General features: G+C 36.5%; 1 protein-coding gene across 2 annotated transcripts in view; it reads right to left on the reverse strand.

Annotated features, from left to right (window-relative positions):
* GBE1 (1,4-alpha-glucan branching enzyme 1) overlaps positions 1–24,431 on the reverse strand; it is a 138,203-nt gene that overhangs the window by 29,234 nt on the left and 84,538 nt on the right. For both annotated transcript variants that reach the window (XM_058835917.1, XM_058835926.1), the window contains exons 8-12: positions 23,649–23,764; positions 22,773–22,900; positions 18,226–18,324; positions 15,522–15,632; positions 12,513–12,684 (exon numbers count right to left, since the gene is read on the reverse strand). In XM_058835917.1, coding sequence (XP_058691900.1) covers positions 12,513–12,684; positions 15,522–15,632; positions 18,226–18,324; positions 22,773–22,900; positions 23,649–23,764 — 626 coding nt within the window. The remainder of the gene's footprint in view (positions 1–12,512; positions 12,685–15,521; positions 15,633–18,225; positions 18,325–22,772; positions 22,901–23,648; positions 23,765–24,431) is intronic.

Here is a 24,431-nt window from a genome sequence, read left to right on the forward strand (position 1 = left end):
GCTGGATTCACAATGGAAAGAATATTCTTGACTCACCTATACATTAACCACTGTCAGCACAACTGAGAAGTGGGAAAAAAGGGGAAAAAAAAAAAAAGAAAATAAAGAAGAGGGAAAAAAATAAGATAGCAGGCAACAGTTTTGAAAGCTGAAGCAAAACCATTGCTCCTATAAAAAAGGGACTTTAAGGGATTGATACTGATGGCACCTTCACTGCAAGCAGCAAGTGAATTTTAAAATAGTCACCAAAATCTATAGAAACAGCAGTTATTCAGGAAGGTGTTAATCTTTTTTTTTTGTTTTGTTGTTATTTCCTTTTGTTGTTGTTTGTTTCTTGTCATTGTTATGTAAGGAGACAGGAAAAAATAAATCTCATGATAGTGAGAGAAGAGTTGTTTGTTGAAATTTAAAATATAATACAGAAAGAAACTAGATTGTAATCACAGCCTTTCAAAAAGCAGTTGCAGCCAAAAAAGCCCTTTCTGCATGTTTAGTTACTCCTTCACAATCTCCTTCCCTTGTACTTCTGAAGAGGACATGCCTTAAAAATCAGCTTTAAGAGGCATCAGAAGAGCCATATTGTATGCCCTGACTTAAGTGGCATGATTCCACTCTCCTTCCTTCAGGTAATCATTCTCACCACAGCCAGAAAGACTAGAGGAAAGATTATGGACATTTGCTCCCTAATAACAGGTCATATGATAAAGATTTTAAGAGGTACTCAGAGTATCATCAGGCAGAGCTTCTGCCAATTTTTTATTTGGTCTTACAATTTTCAGGGTTTAGTACAGAAGATTTTTCAAATAGCTGGGAAATCCAAGCCCCACTAACACACTCCATTTCCTGATGATGGGCACATTCCATAGGTAACTCCAGACACGTATCAACCCATTAAGAAATCTAACATGGGATATACCACTGGAAAGTGATCCAGTGCTTTTCCTGTCTCTGTGGTGCAGGTGGGAGGAAAAGCTGAATTCTGGATGATGTGTTCTGGTGGCAACTGAGGAAGGGATGACTCTGAACAAATGTCTTTAGAGACAAGAATGCTAACCTTTGTCCAGAGTAATTCCCATGAGAAAGGAAGGTTCATGAAATCACACTGGTTATCTATCTTCACACAAGATTTTTTTTTCAAATAACTCTGTTCATAAGAGGTTAGGAAACAAGTAAATAGTTGTAAAAGAATGGTCTAGAACTGTGAACCTTTGAGATTTAACATCTAAGAAAAACAGATTCACCATGAGCCATCCTCTCTGTTCATTCCACTATCTCATCATGACAGTATTCATCTTACACTCAAAACACATTTAAATTAGCACCAAGACCTGAAACAGCTAAAGGCATAACAAAGCTGTAAGCCCTTCAAGACATGACTAGCTAATAATTTTAGATTTTTTCTCTGACACCAAGTTAATGGACAGAAAATAAATTTATACTGATGAAAGAGAATCAGAGCAGAAACTAATCCCAGATTACATATCTCTGCTTAAATCATGATAAAATTTGAATTTGTTTTTCAGTTGAAATAAAAGTTGTGTTTCAGTTTGAAATAAATATCTCTGAACTAGTGTACAAAGTAATAAAAACAATCTCATTTAGGTAGCCACTTCTAATTTTTCCCTTGATCACCTTTTTAGTAAAAACATATGTTTGTATGAATTGCTCCTTTCCCTACCCCAAAGTTTCACGTAACTGCTGCAATTAATTCTGTATGCATGCATTCATTTTTAAAAAATATTATTTCCAAAAGCAATTCACTGAAATATGAATGCATTTGAAGTACTACACTTCATGCTGTCATTGCACTGTACACAAAGAAGATATGCAGCTTTTTTAGGGGCCAAGATGAAAATATACTGCATATAGTTTTTGCCTTGAAGACAAAACTTCATTGCTAAGGGAAAAAGTAAACTTTGATCTCAAAAAAAACCCCAACCAAACCTGCTTCTATGTCTGAAAAGTGTTGTTACAACTGTTTGAGGAAAGCCAAATATGCACAAACACTACGATGATTTCTCCTCTCCCCCTCCAGCAATGCTGTATGGAAATTCAAAATGACAAAAGCAAAACACAAAACCCAGACAAGAAACCATTAGAGATTACTTGCACAAAGACATTTTGAATTGGACATACGAAATTTCTCAGTAATGATTTTTCATTCCTTTGTGGGTTTTGTTCTTTAAAAAAAGTAAACTTGCTCAAGTGATAAATGCTTTACACAGATCATCTATAAAAAAAGGGGAGAAGAATCCTCTGAAACAAGTAAAATTACACCTTTATCTGCAAAAAAATACTTTCCAATGTCATTACTAATTTTGTTTTGTTTCATTTCATTCCTTTAACACAGCCACATTATGGTGGTAGCTTATTTCAGTACTTGTTTTCTTATTTATATCTTAATGGGAACATTTTACTGTCAGAAAACACTTTGAAAACCTGATACATCATGGTAACAGTAGGAGGGAAGAAAAGAGACAGGGCCCTAACAGGAGCCTGGTAAAAACTTCTCATGTCCCTGAGCCCAGCCTCATGGTATCCCAAACGTGGATCACATCATCCCTTTATGAACCGGGAAATAAAAAAAAAATACAAATCAAAAAATTTACTGAGAGACTATGATGTATACACAGTACCTTTATTAAGATAAAATTTATTAAATTCTACAAGCCCCTTCCTCTATTTCAGTTTCCAGAGGCAAGCAATGTATTTAGTTCTGTATTCTTATGAGTAGTGTACAAACCAAGCAATAGCCTTCCACATAGGAAATAAAAACAGCCCTTCTGGCCTATAAATATTAAGGCAATTAGTAAATACAAAAAGGGACTTCAACAATTTCCCTGGAAACTTCAATTATGTCTAGGCTGAACTCTGCAAAATGAAAACTATTTTAAATGAAGATACTCCCTGCTTCATATTTAATTAGGACACACCTTTCCAACACATAAGTAGGAAAGCAGGATATTAACACATAGCTTACTATATTTCTAAGACTAGTTACAGACAGAACTGTAACAAGCTGAGTACAATATTGATTTTTCTTCCTGATATTTTTCCCTCTCTCCAAACAGAACAATAAATTTCACATGCTGAGGAGATTTGCACGAATAAGGCAAGATTTCTTTCATCTATTGAAATTAATATGTCAATACTCTGGCATGATTATCAGCCTGTGGGCTTTGAATAGTCATAAAATCATTATGACTGGCTGCAAAGCCCACCACTAAACCATGTCCCCAAGAGCCACATCTGGTAAGCACCTCCAGGGATGGTGACTCCACCACTTCCCTGGGCAGCCTGTTCCAGTGTCTTTCAGTAAACAAACTTCTTAATACTCATTCCAAATTTCCACTGGCATAAGTTGACATGATTTCTTCTTATCCTATCACTTGTTACCTGGCAGAAGAGACCCACCCCCACTGGCTACAACCTCCTCTCAGGTGGTTATAGAGTGTGATAAGGTCACTTTTGAGCCTCCTTTTCTCCATGCTAAACAAAATGTATTGAAAAAGAGTTTTAAAGAAGTAACTATTCATATATTTAGAAGAAATACATAACAGCTGTTTAACTACAGCTAAATACTAAACAAGGAGAAAAAAAACATAGTAACACAAGTGAAAACTTACAGAATATAGAATATACATTCACATAGTATTTTGGTATCTATAAATAACTAGCACTTGGCTTATGTTAGCTTAGATGAAAGAAAAATGTGAGTTATGGGAGAGGTCCACCCATGCTCAGACTTCTGCACTTTTCCCTTCAAGCAATATTATTCACAATTCATGACTTGTTAAAATGGTGGCAGCCAAAAGGAACTACAATAAATAACCAATCATGAAAATAAACAAACAAGAACAGCTCAGCTTGAACCAAGTTTTTTGTTTGTTTTTAGGAGTGCAAGATAAATCATGGAAAAGCATGTTGCCAATCCAACAGCGTATGTTAACACAGGTTAATGTTCTCCATCAGATATCCTTTTTTTTGCCCATTAATATTTTGAAATAAGACCATACATTTCCCCATTATGAAGATAAAGGTTGTAAACTTAAGCTGCACAAAGAGCTGACCTATAACACAACCACCCAGATGATCCAGGCTTTCCTGCAGTATTTTGTATTAACAGTTAGCTGGATTAACAAAAATATGAGAAGCTTAAGGGAGCTGTTTCATAGACTAGAGATTGACTCTTAAATCAAGAGTGAGTGGATTACTAGATTGCTTTTAAATAATCTCTCTATAAAAATGCCACTTGAGAAGATATTCTATTAAAATACCTTGCTTGCAGAACTTGCTCTGAATTTCACAAAAGGATCTGAATACTTATCCCAACTGAGTAAAAGTTCTAAGATTCTGTCTGTAAGAAGACTGCACTGGTACTTTTGGCTTTGTGAATAATCCTGTTCTCCTTGAGACATTTGTCACTCATTCTGTTACTCCTCCTCCTGCCCTGCATTTTAATGTAGCACATTACATAATGCAAAACATTACTACTATTACAGAAGTAGTGGTTTATATTCAACAAGGCATCCCAACTCAAAAGGTACCTGTACTATTGGAAAAAAAAATCATCTAACAAAACCCCAAAAACAATCTCCCTCCAACAAAATTCAATTTCTTTTCAGCCAAAAGCAATTGTATTGTGTTTATAATTTCCCTTTCTAATTTACCCCACTATAAATTCTACCAGTACTTAGATCAGACAGTAGGAAGAAATTTTTTGCTGTGTGGGTGGTGAGAATGGAGAAGTTTCCCAGAGAACTTGTGGATGCTCCATCCCTGGAATTGTCCAAGGCCAAGCTGGATGGGGCTCTGACCAACCTGGTCTAGTGGAAAGTGTCCTAGCCCGTGACACGATGGTTGGGACTTAATGATGTTTAAGATGATCTTTTGGTTGTTTCCCTTCCAACCTAAAACATTCTACAAATCTATGGAATTTCAGATTGAAGATCTCAAAAGACAGAACAGGTCAACATATGTAAAAGATGTTCTTCTGCTAATATGCTTTGCTCTGCAGACTTTACCGCTTCTCAGGAGAAATAAAAAATACCTTGTCTCTTAAAAATTAATGCAAATTTAACTACAATGTGGTTCAAAATCTTATTCTAGCAAATTCCTCTGTGTTTGTTGGATTGATGGCCTCAAAAAATTAGGACAATGAGAAGATTCTAAGCTAATAACATCTTGTGAAAATAAGCTCTTGAACATGTAAAGGCATCCTTTTTTTATTCCAATGTCATCACAAAGTGTTATCTCAGCTTAAGCTACATTGATTTGGGGAATTAATGACACTACTGAGATGAACTCATTTCAAATTATCTCAACTGCACGCATTAAAATCCAAATTGGAATATATGCCTAAGGATCTATTACTCAGACTTCACAAATACAAAATGTCACCTGCGCAGTCGTGTCTCAAACCAACAATTCCTTACTGAGTAACACGTGGGGTTTAATTCTATTTGGCTCTGCACTGCCCAGAGAAAGCAGCCTGAGAAAGAGCAATGTGTCACCAAAGGAAGGCCCTTTGCATGCTCCTGCATCAGCTCACTAGAGCCTGATGTTGCTAGATGACTTGATTTGGATCACCTTTCTCTACCTCTTTAAAAGCCAACCTATGATGTATAATCAGGAAGAAAGTTTTTGCTCTTTGGTAGATGGCTTTGGAGAACATAGATCCATTTTTCTCTCAGCCTTTTCCAGACTAGTGAGTACAGACAAACTGCAAAAAGTAGAAGCAAAACACAGCTGGGTGTGGTAAGAGGCTGCTGCTGCTTCTTTTCAGCATTGGGGGTTTCAAATAAGTAGCTTAAAACAAGTACTGATAAATTATCAGCATCAAAATTGCATGTAATACAGTGAGCAACAAGGAGAAAAGACAAAAGCTTTAACATCCACACTGTATTTACCCCTGCTTGAATGGGCATGCTTACCCTTTTTTCCTGCTCTTAGAACACAAAGTTCTTGCACAGATTTAGTTTTTATCAGGCAGACCACTTCTGTAGACACCTGGCATCCAGGAAATGAGTGACTCCTGCAGTACGCATTTCATTAGTGTCACTGAAACTCAGAAATCAACTTTACTCATCTGCTCTCTGACATGGCAGAGGCCAAGTTCTGCATGAAAACTGTGTATTATTACATGAACTTATTGAAGAAGTACAACAGAGAAAATCCCCCAAAAAAGTCTACTCTCTCTCAAAAAGGCAAATTATAATGGAGACCTGAATGCTGGACTTCACTTTTATCTATAGATTTACTTAATATTGACTTGAAATCTGAAAATATTTTACATTTCTTTTCAGTTTTGCATTGTGCCATTCAACCTGGATCACAGAGCATTAGTCGAAGACTGAGGAAATCATCTCCAAAAGGCATTTTACATACCTAATAATGTGAAGGCTCTTGTGAAGCACTAATGATTAACAAATTGCTCATAGATTGAAGCAGGGTTTATGACATTTTTTAAGTCACTGTATTATGTAAGAGCTTAAAGGATTTCAAGTGCATATAAACAGAAGATAGTCAAAGCATTTTGTTTGAATCAAAGTTAACCACAACAAAGGAAGTGTAAGATGGCCGTGTTTAATTGGTTAAACAATTAATCATATGCAAAGAAATGTTTACACACATGTAGATAGAAAAATTTACATAAGAAGATATAAAAATGTCCCTATATATTACCAAATTTAAAAAACTTACCATAGTTTCATACTACCAAGCAAAAATAGTCTGTCTTTTACTCAACTCTTAATTTTGGACAATGTCTTATGTTTAATCAAAAGAGATTCTTATGTACAAAACTGTGTGTTTATATGCACAACCTCTATGATATCTAAGACTTTTTAAGAGCTTTTACTACAGTGTTTATATTCTGAATTAAGAAAGCAATAAAATCTAAAAGTGAGGTAAATCCGTTGATTTTAAATTTATTTGAACTTAAGGCCAAGAAAATGAAAGCAAAATATAATTTAGTCTTTTGATCCAATTTTAATTATTGTTTCCCATAAAAGACAACTAAGTAGAACTAATCAATGCCATCTGTAAATATTTTAGTAATAATTAATTGCAAAGAAATTCTGAATCTTATAGCAGTAGAGAGAAAAATACCAAAAAACAACTATGACAGGAGAGAATAACATCCATGTCCTGTAGAGTCAGAAATACAGGTGTGAAAGAAGCTTTTCATAATGATATGTGTTTGTCGTAATTTCTGTAATAAACTACATTTTTGAACAACTGGAAAGAGAAAAGCCTATAAAAACCTTTGCTGAAAGTACATAGTACAGTTGCGATACACAGTGTAGAGTTATATAAAATTATAATATATAGAGGTCTTCAAAACAACAACAAATAAAATAACAATGAAGTGAAAAAATAAAGGTTGTCATACAAACAGAAACAGAACTCTTACAACTCTAATAACTTAAAGATTAATTTCACAACTTTGTTCATTATTCTTTAGCAAGCCCTCCCAGCACATCAAGTATTATATTAGTATACAAGGCTGCATGCACTCACACATGGATAATGGAGATATCACAAGTCTGAACTGTGAGCTGTACAAATCCTATAATATGCAAGGCAACAGATGGAGCCCTGGGAACAAAGCTTTAGACACTAGCAGAGGTTTCAGCAACAGCATCCCACGGTTAAATAATGCTACTAAGCATAATGATAAATTAAATAAAATAGCAGTCCCATCCTTAGAAACAACCCAACACCTTGTAACTGGTGCACAGTGTCAGAATGCCTTGATGTACCATATATCTTCTCCACTGGTAATGCAGTCATAGCCCATACCCAGCAGATGTGGGTACGAACCAAGAGAAAAACGAAGTGCCATTAATGCCAGCTACCTCAATTAAGACTATTCCCTCCACAGTCCTAGAAAATCCTACCTGGATTTCACTCCATGAACACAGCTGCCACAAGTGTTGGTATTCAAACAGTTCTGAGGATGCTGCTGACTATGAAGGTTTCTGTTTCAAGGTTTTTGCCTTGAGAGGTGATAATGTGGACATGGATGCACCACCACATATAAACTGTTGCTGCTCACAATTTTATTTCTGTATTTAAATAACACACACATGTACAGTGCTTTATTCCCTACACTTTCAAGGAGCATGTACAACTGACCTGCACAACAGATTGCTATTATTTGGACATACTTAATTTGTGAAGAGAGGTGGGATAAGACAGGTCTGTGTGTGATTTAGTTTTGAATTATGAGACAGTCTCTCTCTTTAATTGTTTTTCTCCCAGTCACTCTAATGTGTTTTGAGCAAGTGTAGAAATGAAGCTTGCTTCAATCAACTCTAAATGAATAAATATTAACAGTTTGCACCTCTAGACCTTGCAGAAGAGACTGTCAAAGTGATTTATGAAGCCTAATATATAAATTTGGATTCTTCCCACTCCCACTGCCCAACCCAAGTTGTGAGTGGGGTTGCATATGGGGTATTATGCAACAAAGTTGTAGGTGGGCTATCACTAAGTCTCTGAGAAACTGTAGGTGAGATTTCAGATTACACCCTTGTTTTCTACTTTAAAGTGAACATAATTGTTTTCTGTCAGCCTGCCATGGAATTAAAGCACTTGCTGGAACTGGCAGCACATTTGTCACCTCTCCTAGGCAAGCATATTAAGAAGGATGATTTTAAACTAACTCTCCTAAAGCTGCAGTCTGTTCCAAGTGAGTACTTCAAGGTTGCTTATCAAGAGGAGGTTACTGAAGTGAGTGAGGTTGAAGAGTATGTGCTCTCCCAAGGCCACTCTTCAGATGATGGTCAAAAAGGTCACCCTGTAACTAGTGCTCAGATGTAAGAAGCATAAAGTGAACAGAAAAAAGTGTAAAAATGCAACATGCCAAAGAGAACCAAACTCCCTTAGGTTTAAGCTAAATATCTGTGTTCTTGATCCAATTCTTATTTCATCTAGAAGAGGTAGCAATAAAAAAATAGCAGTTCAGATTCTATTTAAAGTAACATTCCTACTTATATTGTCAGTTATGCTGCACCATTTTTACTTCAGGTTTTTAATTAATATTATTAAAGAAAATGTCTACAGCTTGTTGTCAGGGGCAGAATGAAAAAAGAAGTGAAATGAAAATATAAGATGTAAACACAGAACAGGTTTGCAGTGATAAGTTCAAGTATTATTTTCAGGAAATATGTGTGAGTCTTTACACTGAAGTTAAACATTGCTGGGTAACAACAGTGGTTGCTTTATTTTCAAGCTGAGACCAGATGATTCCTGTAATACTCTAGAAGTCTTATAACAACTTCTATTAGTCCTTGTTTAGTGCTTGAGGAATTATGCTCAATCTCTTTGTTATTTTGTAGGGAACTAAAATTGAAAATTAAGAATTTTAGTCAGATACAATTTTTTTATTTTGGATTTGTTTTCAAATCCTGATAATTAGGGAGGGCAGAGATCTATGGCCCTACATACTTTTTGCATATACTTTTCCATTTTTAGGTTAATTAGATGTGTATGCTATTTTAATATCACTATAACTACAAACAAAAATACTTGAGTAGAAGAGAGAGTTTTTTATTATTATTTACAATTAAAAAGACTACTTTCATTATTTAATATACTCACATTGTAACTGCTTGAGCCTATAAGCATCATTAAAGTTCAGACATTCAGATGTGCATTGTCTATGTCAAGGCCTTCATAGAAAAATAGTAAAGAAAAAAAACCCTTAAGAAGCACATGTGCTCCTAACTAAGGCATTGTGCAGAAGAACATGGAATTTTTGTGACTTCCTAAAATTCTGTGATATCTGATTCGTAACTGGCCTGTCTCAGTATTAAAATCTGGCTAAAGTAGGAGCTGGGTTGCTCAAACTACAGCTCCATTGGGTTTGTTGCTCTCTACCTGCTCTGAAGGAAGAGACTTTAGTCACAGCCGAAGTTTCAAAACAGTTGCTACTATTTTACTATTACTGTGAAACAAGCTGGCCTTCCAGAGAGTGCTGCAGGACATTTATCATTGTTATTTTTCAGCCAAGCATATGGAGCTTTTCCCTTCTTAGGTTAAGTCTTCCATGCCAGATGCACACAGGAAGCCCAAGAGATCACCTGGAAAGCAGCACATAAAACTAGAACACAGACTGGAGGAAAGAATGCTCCCAAAGGTTTTTGTAACAAGGGAACCAATTTGCTGAAATGACAGAGCTTCCTTATTCACTTTTAAGTTTGCATACAATTCTCATTGCCAATACAGGGATAAGGGCAAGTGGGAAGAAAAATAAAAGCCTCCAGTGAAAATTAAACATTCAGGAACATGAAAAATAAAAATAAAAACTTTCAGGATTTTTGCAGTGGTTTCTTACGAGATACATGTAAGAAGGACAGAGAACCATCCAGTGTGAAAAGTGAGAAAGAGAAAGCCACAATCAGTGTTTGATGCACAACTTCTGTCACCAGGAACCTGCTTGCATGTATGGAGCCCAAATGATGCTCCAACACATGTGTAATTAAAATTAAATATTATTACAGATCTTCAAAAAGAAATTCCAGAATATATTTGAGAACAGATTTCCACTCAAGACACAACATTTTTTAGATGAGGTTTGCTTTTCCTTAAGGTGAGCAAAGCATTCAGAAAGCAGCCTTTGTTCAGAGACAAAAAAGAACAAGAGTCTTAATGGAAGGACCTAGGGGATCACAGAGACACCCAGAATGCCATCTCCAGGTGTTGTGAAAGAAGATTTCCACTCCTTCCCCCACCTTACAGCAAGCTTCTCTTTCTTACCTTTGGCATTCAGACAAACCTGCAAATTAAAGAACTCATTTGTCACTGTATTTGCTTAATTAGATAGCATGTTGCAACATGCATTTTAAGTCCACCAGACTGCCAGCATTCTGAATTTATATGTTTTCTCCTCCAACAGTTATTACAATCTTTTCACCTTTTACATATAGCAAACTATAATGTAGTTACTGAACCATTTGCAGTACTCAGAGATACCCAATATTAATTGCTCAATCAGCCAGCATTGACACACTGGATTTAACATGCCACATTGCATTACTGATTATATTTCTAACCTTACTAAGTCAATCTGGAGCAAAGACACCTGCAGTTTAGCTAGAGGTTATTTAGTAAGCACCTGTTTCCTTAACTATTGTAGCATCACTAGTTTGAATGGAAGCATACGCCTCGTACCTTGAACATTTTGGTGCCTGATTGCACAATAAATAAGTATTTATTTCATTAACTCTTCTTCACTCTTGAGGAAAAAAAAATCAAAAAACAACAAAAAACCACCTGCATTTTATTGGAAATAACAGTTTTACTATTTTACTATTTTATTTTACTTTACTATTGCATATGCTGAATTAGTTTATTCTGTACCGAAATTGCTTCAATTCTTTTTAGGAAAATCAACACAGTATTTTCTGAGTGTTCTCCTAATACAAAGATAGAGAATATGCACCACTACAGGCAAACTTAAATCCAGTGTCTTATGTTCTTCAGGTTTTGAATCAGAAAACGTGATGCTAAATACACCATATTATAGAAAAAAGACAATATACATCCAACAGTCCCCTTAAACTTTATATAACAAAACATTTAACCACAAAAGTAGAAGACAATCCTAAGCTAAAATTTCTATAATTTTCAAGTGTTACAGTATCAGAAGACTGAGATGTGATTTTGTAGTAGGCTTTCAGCCTTTTTGTTCCCCATGAGTATCACAAATGCTATACAGAACTTATCAGACCACATGACATTTTTACTGTAAAGAACTATTTTGCAAAGAAATTAAATGAATGAATGGGGCAAAGAACAGACAGCATAAATAGCTTTGGAATTTTGGATAAAGCTAAGAATAGTCAACATTTAAGATGACTAAATGAAACTAACTTGATGATTAAATTAGACTAACAGTTTCTTGTGGAAACTGTGCTTAGGAAGTAATGCAACAGTTTTATTTTACAGTTTATGGACCAGAAGAAAGTATCACTAACTCTTACAATTTCTGTGCTTTCTTTGATAACAGAATGCGCCTCCTGTGTCTGTGATTTGTCCTTGCCTACCTCATTAAGAAATAAGAAGCAATGAAATAGGTCGACTGGCTCCAGACTACTTCCTGACAATTAATAACTGAAATCAGCAGAGCTATCTTCAGTAAATTCATTGTTACCCTAAAAAATTTAAGGAAGTAAAAGAATAGAAATTAAATACAAACTGTGAGCCACTGCTCATCACCTGACAAGCTTGCAGAACAACAATTAAAGCACTAGTCTGAGTTGTAAAAGTTATTTCTCTTGCAGTTAGAAACCATCTTGGTTTTATTTTCTTGTCTTATCATACATCTTACAGACAGAAAAACAACGCATATTACCTTTTTGTAATAAATCTATAAAAGCACTTATGCTCCAAATTTCAGCACTGTGATAAATACTGTGGATATAAGATGATGTCAGATCATTTTACTTCCCTGCCACGCATTCTGTAGATGAGAAAATGAGAGACTTTTTCCTGAGATTACTTACCCATGAAGTTCAGATAGCTCTCTCCTCCGAGTGCATGAGTAATGAGACGAATCATTTTATGAAGCTGTATCCCACGATCAATAACTGGCGTCAGAGGCATGAGCACACTCATGTTTGTGTACATCTCTGCATCCATCAGGCGAAAGGCCAGTGTCTTATCACCAACCAGTGCCTACAACAGTTCAGAAAGACACTGAAGAAGACCCTTGGGTGTAATACAAATGTTTCTAGGTTTTGGGATTTTATTAAAACAGGTGGTCTGTATCACAGGGGGAGGACTTGCAAGATCACTGAGGAGCCAAGGACGTGGCTCAGTGTGCATGACCCAGTCCCTGTTCCTGAAGGAAGCATCCTGCCAATGCCAATGATCATCAGATCATGTTGACCCTACATTCTGATCACTGCATCTGTGCATTGTGTGGTCTGCTGCCAAAAACCGAGGCAGGGATGTCCACGAGCTGAGCCTGGACTGGATGTCAGCCCCAGTTATCTGCCTTCCCCTTGCAACCTCCCCACTGTTACTCCTGGACTGATGGGATTGAGTGTGTATGGTAACAGAGTCTAACCTCTGGTCCTACATTTCACCTGCTGACCTGGGTCAAACTGCTTAACTACTTCTAAGAACTTTTTCATCAAATGTGAAATATCAGCATCGACTCACAAAGTCACAACTGACCTTCCATTTGGGAATTTTTATTGGAAACACAGAAAATGAGAAAGTGAACGTCTAAAGTAAAGGTTCCTGGAATACAAAAATAAATGTATAAAAAAACTCTGACTCACACATGCAGAGTGATTATGTAGCATTCACTTATATGAAATCAAGAATGTGATTGTTTTTCTGTGATTCCACACGAAAGAAAAATCTGAATTATTAACTTGCTAGTGCTCACTGATACTTGAGAAAGGCCATAAAAAGCTATTCAATATTAGCAGGCAGGTAGTGGAAAACATTTTGAAGCATTTATATTTCAATAGCTGATTTTTGTTCAATTAGCCCAATTCTTGTTTTATGCCCTTGAAAAAAATTTACTAAATTCCAGAGATATAGATGAATTGTAAGCAGGTCTAGCTGAAAAGCACACTCATCCTTTCATTTTACAGCTGACAATATAACAGCATATATATAGATTATTCCCTTAAGTAAAAAATACCCTATTTAAAGGAAAAAAAAAAATCCTATGTGCCCATGACAAGACTGAAGACTGCAATGAACAACTGCTTTCTGGACTCAGAATGTGGCATTTGTTGGTGCCATTTAATATCCCCTTATCTTTCTATTGGAAGAGCAGCTAAGTGTTTCCCTATTCATGTTTTCTGTAGCAGTTGTGATTTTATAAATGGATATATTTCCCCCTTCAATGATCTCCTTGCTACCCCCAAAAGAATCTTATTCTGTTTAGTTTTTTTCCTTATGAAAATCAATCCACACCTGCTATTCATCTTCACAGCATTTATAGTTATGCTGTATATTCTTTAAGGTACAGGACCAAACCTGTCTCCAACACTGAAGATGCACACAAACAAGGAAAGACTGCAGTGCCATGCTGATTGTACTCTTTGCTCTGTTCCACTCATAACAATTCCAGGACTGCATCTGCTTTTTTGACAGCTTTTAGCTTTGGAGTTGCTATTTTCACACTCTTCTTATAACCATGAGGCCTTGTATTCTGACTGCAAGAGTCAGCTCATGGCGTGTTACAGCTTAAAAGAAACCAGGATTGTACTCTCACGTGCATCACTTCAGGCATCTTCAGATTGAATTTTATCTACACTTTTTGTTTCTCTATCCTACTTTTCACATATCAGCCTGATTCAAGTCTGTAATCATAGCTGTATTTTAATTAAAAATAATGAGATTTTTTTTTCCCTAAGTATGACATTTTAAACTGAAAATGCAAAGTGATATGGAAAACAATTGCTAAAACTCAACATGAAATAAAAGAACAGCAACAGTAATGTTATATGTTGTGCTTTAGGGTAAATAAGCAGCTTTGATGAAAGCACCTTATTATAGAATAATATACATTTCCAAGTAATTTCTGAAGTTTTTTATCAGGCTCATGCATTAAATGAACACTATAACAGACTTTGAGATTAGAATATAAATAGGCACAAATAAAGTGGATATAATGAATGGCAAACTCAGAATGGTCTTTTTAAAATATACAACATGCTTTGGACACTTCTGTTGACATTTATTATAGGAAGTACTGGAATTGGAATATCAACCTCTATAATATAAAGGAAAGCTTGGTTACTTAAACAAAATATATTTTTTTTAATAAAAGGGTTGTAGTTGCTAATTTTACAATTCCCTAATTATGTGTTTTCTGAAACAATTTCTGAATTATGTATTTCTGAACCCTTCAGAAATAAGATTTTAAAAAGATTATGGCAGACAAGTGTCATCCAAACTCATCATTACTTTTCTGTTTTTCCATACACAGAACTATTACAATTGCTGTCTTTGAACCAAACTGTTACAGAATATTTCACTCAGATCTCAAAAGCGGATGTTTTCAATCCTTCCAGAGAGGAAAGACTTTCATGAAGGGAAAAGTCATGAGAAAATTTCTTAAATTGGCATACTGTTTATGCTTATCAGAAATAGTGTTCCAGTTTACTTAACGGACACAGGATTTTCAAAAGCATGGATTAGACACCTCCCTATATTCTGTGGCAGGCAAAACAAGAATCTACGACTCATTTCTTAAAAACAAAGCCAATATTACCCACACAATCAAGGGAAGGTTCTTTTGTTAAAAGGAAGGATCATAAAATAAAAACACAGCAAAACAAATGAAGCAAAACAAAACAAAAAACCCAAAAAAATCCAAAAACCCCAAACGAACAAAGAAAAGAGCACTAGTCCAAATCTACCCATTTCTGTAATTCTTGTCATCCTCCTCAACTCCTTTCTCATTAAAAATAAAAAAAAAAACAAAACACCAAACTTCTAAACAAGATCTTTTACTTGGTTATGAACAATAAAACAGCTGAAGATACCTGGTCGTGACTCTCTGCATAAGCAATGTATTTTTCTTCATACCGTCTGTTTGTTAATGTATGCACAATATTGCCCATATTCCAGTCTTCATCTTTCAGCTCCTTAATTATCTACAGAAATAAAAGAAAGATCAATGAAAAGTTGTTTTAACTAAAAACATATAACATTATATAAAAACATATAACATTATGGCACAGGAATTTCCAATGGACTGTGAACTGTATTCTCACTCTCCCAAGTTTTGAAGTGATGAGCTTTCTCAGATAATCCAAAGAGTTGGGTTTTTTTCTTTTCAATTTAACCACATAAATAAAATACCTAGAATACTTTGTTTCTCCTCTACCTCCCTGGATGACAGGCTTTGCCATTTATTATGTGAATCCTCTGAAACAGTGGATAATATGATTGATAGGACCTGCAAGAGATCACTGCACCAAAACCACGGAAGAAATATGTGGGCACAGACCTACTTGGTTCACATTATCATGAAATGCAACCCTGGGATATGGGAGCTTCCAAATAAAGCTTAACCACTGGGCAGTGCAGTGCTACCTCCTGATTGTTAGCAATTTAAATTGAATCCTATTAACAGGAATTTTCTGCCTCATATCACATTATTTCCTTCCTCTGCTAAATCAAGCTCAATCTAAGTGTTAGTTTGTTCTTTTTTTCCTACACCACTTTGTGGACCTCCATTGATCACTACGACTTAAATGCATAAACACAAATATATAGACATAAAAACAGAAGTGATAAAAAGGCAATAGCACCAAGATGGCCAATGCCACAATGTAAAATTTAACATTATAATTGTAATTCCCCATGTCCTCCTAAACAGTCTTTTTTCCCTCCTTTCTTTGTTGATTTCTTTAAGTCCATGAATTCTGGCTCTGAACACATCAAGGTGCCTATGTAGCATCCTATCACTTACTACATCTATCTAGAATCTGAACTAGTACAACCACTGCTGCAACAAGCAGTTTATCTTTCTTTTACAGATTCCCCAGAATTAGTTCATGGAATCTCATGGAGATTCTTTAGTTTTCAAACTGATTTTAACAAGTTTGACTAGAAGATTTCCTAGTAACAGGTATGTACTTAAAAATGGGAGAGAAATGAGAGTAAGCAGTCTAGGAGAGTTTGATAACAGATGATAAACTGTTTATCTAAACTTCTCCCTTCCAATCATCTAAGCTTTTTTTTTTTTTTTCCTTTCAAGAAATGTGGTAACAAACTCTGGCATCATGTCTTTCTCTAACTCCATGTTTCTACTGTGGTCACTTATTTGCAGTTTCTTTGGCAAGAAGCTTCCTGCCTGTATCACTCTAAGTTCTTGTAAAATCTCAGTCACAACTGATTCGCACTCAACAGCCCATCAGTGTTCCACACTGTCCCATGTCAAGTACATGCTTAAGCTGGAAAAACTGACATTTCCTCCAGTTCAAGAACAGAATTTACTACAGCACAGTTATGTTTCCTAGCCAAGTATTGTGAATTAAATGAAGCAGACCATATCAGAGTTTGCTAAATGAGATTGTAGATCTTTTGCACTTGCAAAATTCTACAGTCTTTTTTCTTTCCATGTAACATGAACTTGGTCACTTGAGTTTTGCTTACCTATGAAATTGCTTATCTTGCCTGCCCTGAAGTACGATAAGGAACAAAACAAAAACAAACAAAAAACCCAAATTAACAAAACTCCAAGAAATCAACAAACATCCCAGTTAGGTATTTATTGTTAAAAAAACGAACCCTTACTGCATTCCAGGACCTAAATGTCTAAATAACTCATTCCAAATTTTAATGATGGTGTCTCGGAAGAGCTCTCAATATGTTCTGAAATGAGGTTTGAAATCTGTTTTTGAATTGGCCATCTACCTCCTAGTTAAAATATTGAAAGATGATGAAGGTAAGCTATTTTTTTTTTCTTAGCTACACACTATATTTATTGAAGCATTAATGATCATATAAAATATTTATTGTTTTCAGATCATCATGACAGCCTGAAGGATTTGGGTGTAATCTTCTGTCTAACTGAAAAATTTTCTCTGAAACATCAGTAGAAACCTTCTCAGATCATTTTATGCCTTTCCTTGTGATCCTCTATATTAAGGAAAATATGATATAAATCCTTATTGTAGTCAGAATTTATTAATATTTACAAATTTATATTATTCCTTTTCGTAACCCACCCACACCAACTGCAGATAATTCACCTAGGTTTTGCTTAAACTTTCAGGTCTATTTATATTCAATGCCAATTTCTATGCCCAGTGTCAGGAGGGTTTATTGCATGTTTATGGAGTGATTTTTTATTGTGTTTTTTTTTTTTATATTTATATGCATATGGTTAACTTTTTATCTACCTGTTCACATTCAATACAGATTACACATTCTACAGCTGTTGCAAGATAAAGGTCATTTCAAAGAAATTGAGCTTATGTGTATTGCACGAAGAAAACAATTATCAGCTGGAATGTGAATCCCAGCTCCTGAACTTCCTCACCTGAAACCTACATAACTTCTGACAGCTCTCATTTCAGCCTCTAATACCTGTGCTCAAGCCTGTCAGAATTTATTTCAATAGCATATTAACACAAGAGAAAGCAAAACTTGTCAGTGGGATTCAGAAGTGTTTATGTGTATGCAGTGACAGAGAAACACCCCACTCCGAAGAGCAGAATGTATTTTTTAAGTTCTCACCTGTATCCACTTATCTGGAATGGCCATGGCAAGTCGATAATCAAAACCCCCTCCTCCCTCTGCGACAGGCCGACAGAGAGCTGGCATTCCAGAAACATCCTGGAACAGATAAAACACCCCACAACGTAAATTCTACAGCATTGCAAGTATTACTGCATATTTTCCACCATATCATAATACTGATATACAAACACTCCATAAACAGCTTCACAGATTGACCTGGTTAAGGGAGAAAAGAATAAATTTAAATCAGCTATTACTGTACCCAGATGTGCTGTTTGAATGTAAAAGTTACAAAGAAAATCCTTATGACTTTCCTCATCAAATATTCTATCTCAGAATATTTTTAATTGAGTAGATATTTGAATGGGAAGAGACCTCAGTAGATGAAGAGTTTGAAATAATTAGCTCTCTTGAGCTCTGAGTAATCAATAGAAAGTACAAAGCAGTCAACAAATGAGAAATTAAACCTTCATTTTGTTTATTGATATTTTGCATAAGGAATGGCATAAAAAAAAGGTTAAATATGAAGTACGCTAAGGAAGAAAAATACAATCTCTATTCTTTTCCCAAAACCAAACCTATTGATCCAGCTAGTCCTGGAAAGTGACATGCTCTTACTGCATAATTTTCCAGTTGTATATTGATGGAAGCTGACTATTCTTAAATTTGTAATTCCATGTTCTCAAAATATTTTTTTCACTGTATTGTAGGGCTATTTTACCATGCAGCATTCTTTTCTAAAGTTATCTGGACAGAAAATGCGAGTCTCCAATAATTGCAAAATATCCATCAGTACTCAATTTCATTAGCTTTTGTGGGGGAATGGCTTCTCACTGACAGCGGTTATGGATTAACAAACACCTCTTGCATCTACACAAGAGAATTTATGGAATTAATACTGACTAGAACCAGGGCTTAATTAGGAAGCTTATTCTGATTTGCTGGATCCAATCCAGTTTTCAATCCAATTGCTGCACTGGAATAGCGAAAAAGATATTTACACTTCAAGTCATACACACATACACATACAGGCATACACAGACACTGACATAAGGGGGGAGATCAACCAGATCACCAGGAAGCTCATGGATGGCATCCCAGGGGTGGAAGGCAGGGCTGCCATCCAGAGGGACTGGCTGGAGGAATCAATCAGCAGAAATGTCACACAGAATGTCACCAAGTTAATCCGACCCTGGGATGAGCCACCTCCTGCATCCATACGGGCTGGGCGAGCCAGGCTGGGGAGCAGCTCTGCTGGGGAGGAAGGGCCTGGGGCTGCGGGCCAGCAGCAAGCTGAGCTCAAGCCAGCAGCCTGGCCTGGCAGCAGGGATGGCCAGCACATCCCAGGCTGTGTGAACAGCAGAGCTGGGAGATCAAAGGAGGGCGTTATCCCCCTTCAGTCAGCAGCCATTGGATCACACAAAACTGCACCAATGTTCCACATGCTATAAAAAACAAACAGTGAAGTGGAAATTCTTTACAAACTGTTGGATGTGATGAAAAATTAAACAACTCTTCTAAATCAGTCAGAAAGGATAGATACAGATTCTTGGTCTCTAGGTTATACAGGTCATGATGATATGAAACAAAAGCCTTTTTCTGTGATGCCATGATGCCTTCCTGGAGGAGGTCCAAGTTTGAGATTTAAGCAGCTTCCATCTACTTTAGTCACAATATTGAAATCCATATTTTTGGGAAGTAAAATTCCAAATTTAACAGTATTTATATCAGTCTACAAATTTTAACTGGACAAAAAAAAAACATAGATAGTTTGTTTAGTAGATCTTCCATCAAATGTACTTCTACCAGGAAACTTCCTACCCTGGTACAGCCCACAGACTACAACCCATTACTGATCTTCCACACAGGGGGCAATGAAGTGGCACCACATGATCCAAAGGGGATCGAAAAGGACTTCAGGGCCTCAGGACAATTGGTAAAGAAAGCTGAGGCAGAAGCCCTATTCTCCTCTGTAACTCTAGTTGAAGGCAGCAACACCCACAGAAATGGATGGACTGAACCTATTCATGCATTGCTCCATGGCTGGTGTAAGCCAAAATGTTGGGAATGAAACCAGGTATGCTGGCTCCAGACAGGAATCCCATTTCTCAGTGATGGCTGTGGCAGTGGTGTCTTAAGCAGTTTGAGTGGGCCCATGGGAGTCTCACAAGGTTTAAGAAGACTCAAGCCCAAGGGGTTGGGGCAACCCTCCTGATCAACCCAGGCTGGGTGTGAACAGATCCAGAGCAGCCACTGAGAAAGACTTGGGGGTGCTGGTGGGTGGGAGGCTGGATGTGACTTGTCAGTGGTGCTCTTGCAGCCTAGAAATCCAGATCTGTCCTGGGCTGTATCCAACGTGGGCAGCAGGGCAGAGAGGGGATTCTGCCCCTCTGCCCCTCTCTGCTCAGACCCCACCTGCAGGGCTGCATCCAGCCCTGGGCTCCCAGCACAGGAAGGACAGGGAGCTGCTGGAGCCGGGGGCCAGAGGAGACACCAAGGTGATCAGAGGGATGGAGCAGCTCTGCTGTGAGGAAAGGCTGAGAGAATTGGGATTGTCCTGCCTGAGGAAAAAAAGCCTTTGTGGTGACCTAATTGTGGCCTTCCAGTACCTGAAAGGAGCCCACAAGAATGACAGAGAGGACTTTTGGTAGGATATGTGTTGACAGGACAAGGGGGAATGGCTTCAAAGAGAAAGGTTTAGATTAAATATTAGGGAGAAAGTCTTCACTTGAGGGTGGTGAGGTACTGGCAAGGGCTGTCCAGAAAAGCTGTGGATGCCCCACCCCTGTTCAAGGCCAGGTTGGATGGGGCTCTGAGCAAGCTGGGCTAGGAACAAGGTGTCCCTGTTCATGGCAGGGAGTTGGAACTTGATGAACTTTAAGGTCTTTTCCAACCCAGGCCATTCCATTACACTACAATCAAACAGCTAATTTCAAAGCATTTGTGCAGAGCAAGTTTAAAAAGATCTGCATATAAAAACAGAAACCGCAGCATACTGTTTCTTTGCCTGTTTGTATTTACAATACTTCAGGCATAACAATTTTACTTAACATTTTTTCTTCCCATTCTAAAAAACTTTAATCACTGCATTATTTAGAAGAACAAAATGAAAAATAAGCGTATACTCAGTAACACCTAAAAAATTAGCAATTACTAAGACAGTGAATATACAGAATATTAAAAAGCTGTAAAATCAACAATTAATTACATTAATTAGGGAATATATTATAATTAGTTATGGCCAGAGAAAAACATTTTTCTCACATGGCACTGATTTTATAGGCAAGCAGACATTCTTCATTGCCTTTTGTAATTTTCAATTATGTCAATAGTTTCTCCTTCTGAAATTCTCCTTTAACCATGAAGCACATTGATCAATTCTATGATTCATGTAGCAACTTCCCGAGGCAGAAAATTATGTCTTGAAAAAGAAGCAGCTTGCAACTTAAGCAAGAGAAACCAAAGACACATCTTACTAAAAAAAAAAAATAAAAAAATAGAACTCTTAGGTCAGGTAAAACAAGACAGCTAAACTCAGAATTTCTTTGGTAGGAATGCTTATGATCTAGGGTTACCTGGAAAATTAACTGATTCAATTTCAAGTAAGCCTACAGCTCAGTGAAAATACCTCAAGTTTGCTACTGATTGTTCCCCAGATGCTGTTTTGGTAGCTTGTCATTTAGCTCTTAGCAGTGGATGTCTATAACAGAAAACTTTACTGTAAGTAAGAAACAAAGTTAAGCAGTATTTTGCTTCCTAAAGATAAAAAAAGAACTCTTAAGCATCACAAACCCTTTTATTAGAAATCCATATAGTCCCTAATGATATCAGATAGATCCCACTTTTTCTTTTAAAGAAATTGAATTATTTAAACATAGTAACAGAAAAAATACTCAATGTTTAAACGATTTTTCTTCTGGATAAAGACAAAATATCAGTGAAAATATGCACAGAATTTTGAATGCCCGGCTGTTTCATACTCTTAGAAGCTCCATGTGCCAGCAACATTTTTCAGTCAAAAAAATTGATCTCAATCAACTCAAGTAATATAGTCTATTTACTCCTTTAGAAACCTGGAGAAACTTAGTAATAAATTTAAATTAGCCTATATAGTCAACATTTATAAGCTTATTGCATTTAATTTGAAGGGTAATTGTCAGATATACCAATATAATTCAAAATATGCAAAACATCATTAGGGCTGTTAATCTTTAGTACCACAGAGCACTACTGACTAATGGCTATCATGCACAAGTAATAAACTAATAAAAACAATTCTCATTACAAGTTCAAGGTGATGAAGGAAAAAAAAAAGGAAAAGAAATCGCCACATTAATTAATAATCTATTAATGCAGAGAAAATTCCCAGAGTGCATATTCAGGTTGTTTTTCCCCACCAGGCAAAGTCTGTCCACTAATTAATATTTTTCAGCTCATGTCACCGCTTGAGTACCCAAAGTGTGACTTGATAATTAACAGGAAATTCACATCCTAAAGCAAACTAATCAATATTAATGTCACTGAGGATGGCAAAATTATCTTACCTCTGCTATGGTTATGCATTCTGGGTGCAAGGTTTTAATCATGTGATTGGCCAGCATCAGGTAACACAAAGCATCTTCATCCACATGTAGGCCAAAATACTCATTGTAATCTCCACTGAACCCTGTGCCTAATAAGACAAGAAGTTTTAAAAACCACAGTCAGGTTTTATTTAGAAAACAAAGATATTTCAAACAGTGTTTAATTTTATAAGCACAAAACGTATTAATGATTTTCCATCTATCCTTGTATCAAGAAAGCAAGAAAATTAGCAAATCTGGAATTTTTTTATTATTCACAGAATAGCCTCAGCTGGAAGAGACACATCAGGATCACTGAGTCCAACTCCTGGCCTTGCAAAGGACCATCCCCCAGAATCACACTCTGTATCATCCAGGTGTTTTAGGAATCTTCTGAACTTGCTTGTGCCAGCTGTACTGTGCTCCCACCCAATCATCCAACCATCCACTGTGGCACTCCCACCATAGGACCTATCCCACCAGTCTTGCTTATGCCAATGATGTCAAATCCCTGGGACTGGGCTAAAGCTTCGAGTTCCTCTTGTTTGCTCCTCATGCTGCATGTGTTGGTACAGAAAGACTTTCAGTGTGGTCTGTTGTAGCTGACATCTTGTGAAGAAGATTGAGAGATCTTCCTAGTGCTTCTATCCTCAAGTTTTGGGTGTGCCACACCATTGTACATCACTAGCAAGCCTGGTTTTGTCCCTTTTCCCTTCCCACCTAGTTTCAAGCTAGATAAGCCCCTCTAGCTCCTGTGCTAAAGATCTTTTCTCCTGTGAGAAAGAGTGAACTTTCCAGCACAGGAAACTCTGCCATGGGAACAGAGCTGCAGCAGCTCAGAGCCACTGAATCGCTTACCAATGCCGTGGTGGTGATACAACATAGACGTAACACCGTCAAAGCGGAACCCATCGAAGCGATAGTCTTCAATCCACATCCTCAAATTAGACAGAAGGAATCTCAGGACTTCCCAGCTGAAATAACATCAGCATAGTTTATTAAGCCTTAAAAATCTTGGGATCAACTAGAGTTCCTTATACTGTGTCCTCCACTTGCGTATGTGGTACTTCTAATGTACATTTTATTATTTTAATGACTTCTTCTCCGTTTTTCATTAACCTTTCTCTAAAAGTTTGTCTTTAAGTCTTTGCCTTTTTACTGCACAAAATCTTAAGATTGGAGATAGGAGGTTAGTAAAATCTGTCAGCTATCTACATAGACATCTAACAGGGTATTCTCTGAACCCATATACTATATTTTACTACCCATACTTGCTGGTGTAATTTTCCTTTCCTCTCTAAGGATTGTTACACTCTGTGGGAAAAGATGTTATAGAAAAGGAAATAAAATTTTATTTTATGATTTTATAGATTTATAGCAAATTTTAGGCATAATTGCTGTTGAAAAGCTGCTTTCCCAATTAATGACAAATCACATGTCACGAGTAGAATACCAAATCACCTACTATGTTGCAAATTTACACATTTGAAAAGTAAACCAAGGTGGAGTTGAAGACATACACTTTGAAATTCAGAACAACGGGAATGGGATATAACGCACACAAACACAAAGCATGGAGATGAAATCAAAATATAAAAGAGATTCCAAAATGAACAAGGATGTGGAAACATTCAAGAAAAG

This window comes from Poecile atricapillus, chromosome 1 (assembly GCF_030490865.1).
Source record: "Poecile atricapillus isolate bPoeAtr1 chromosome 1, bPoeAtr1.hap1, whole genome shotgun sequence".
NCBI classification, from domain to species: Eukaryota; Metazoa; Chordata; class Aves; order Passeriformes; family Paridae; genus Poecile; species Poecile atricapillus.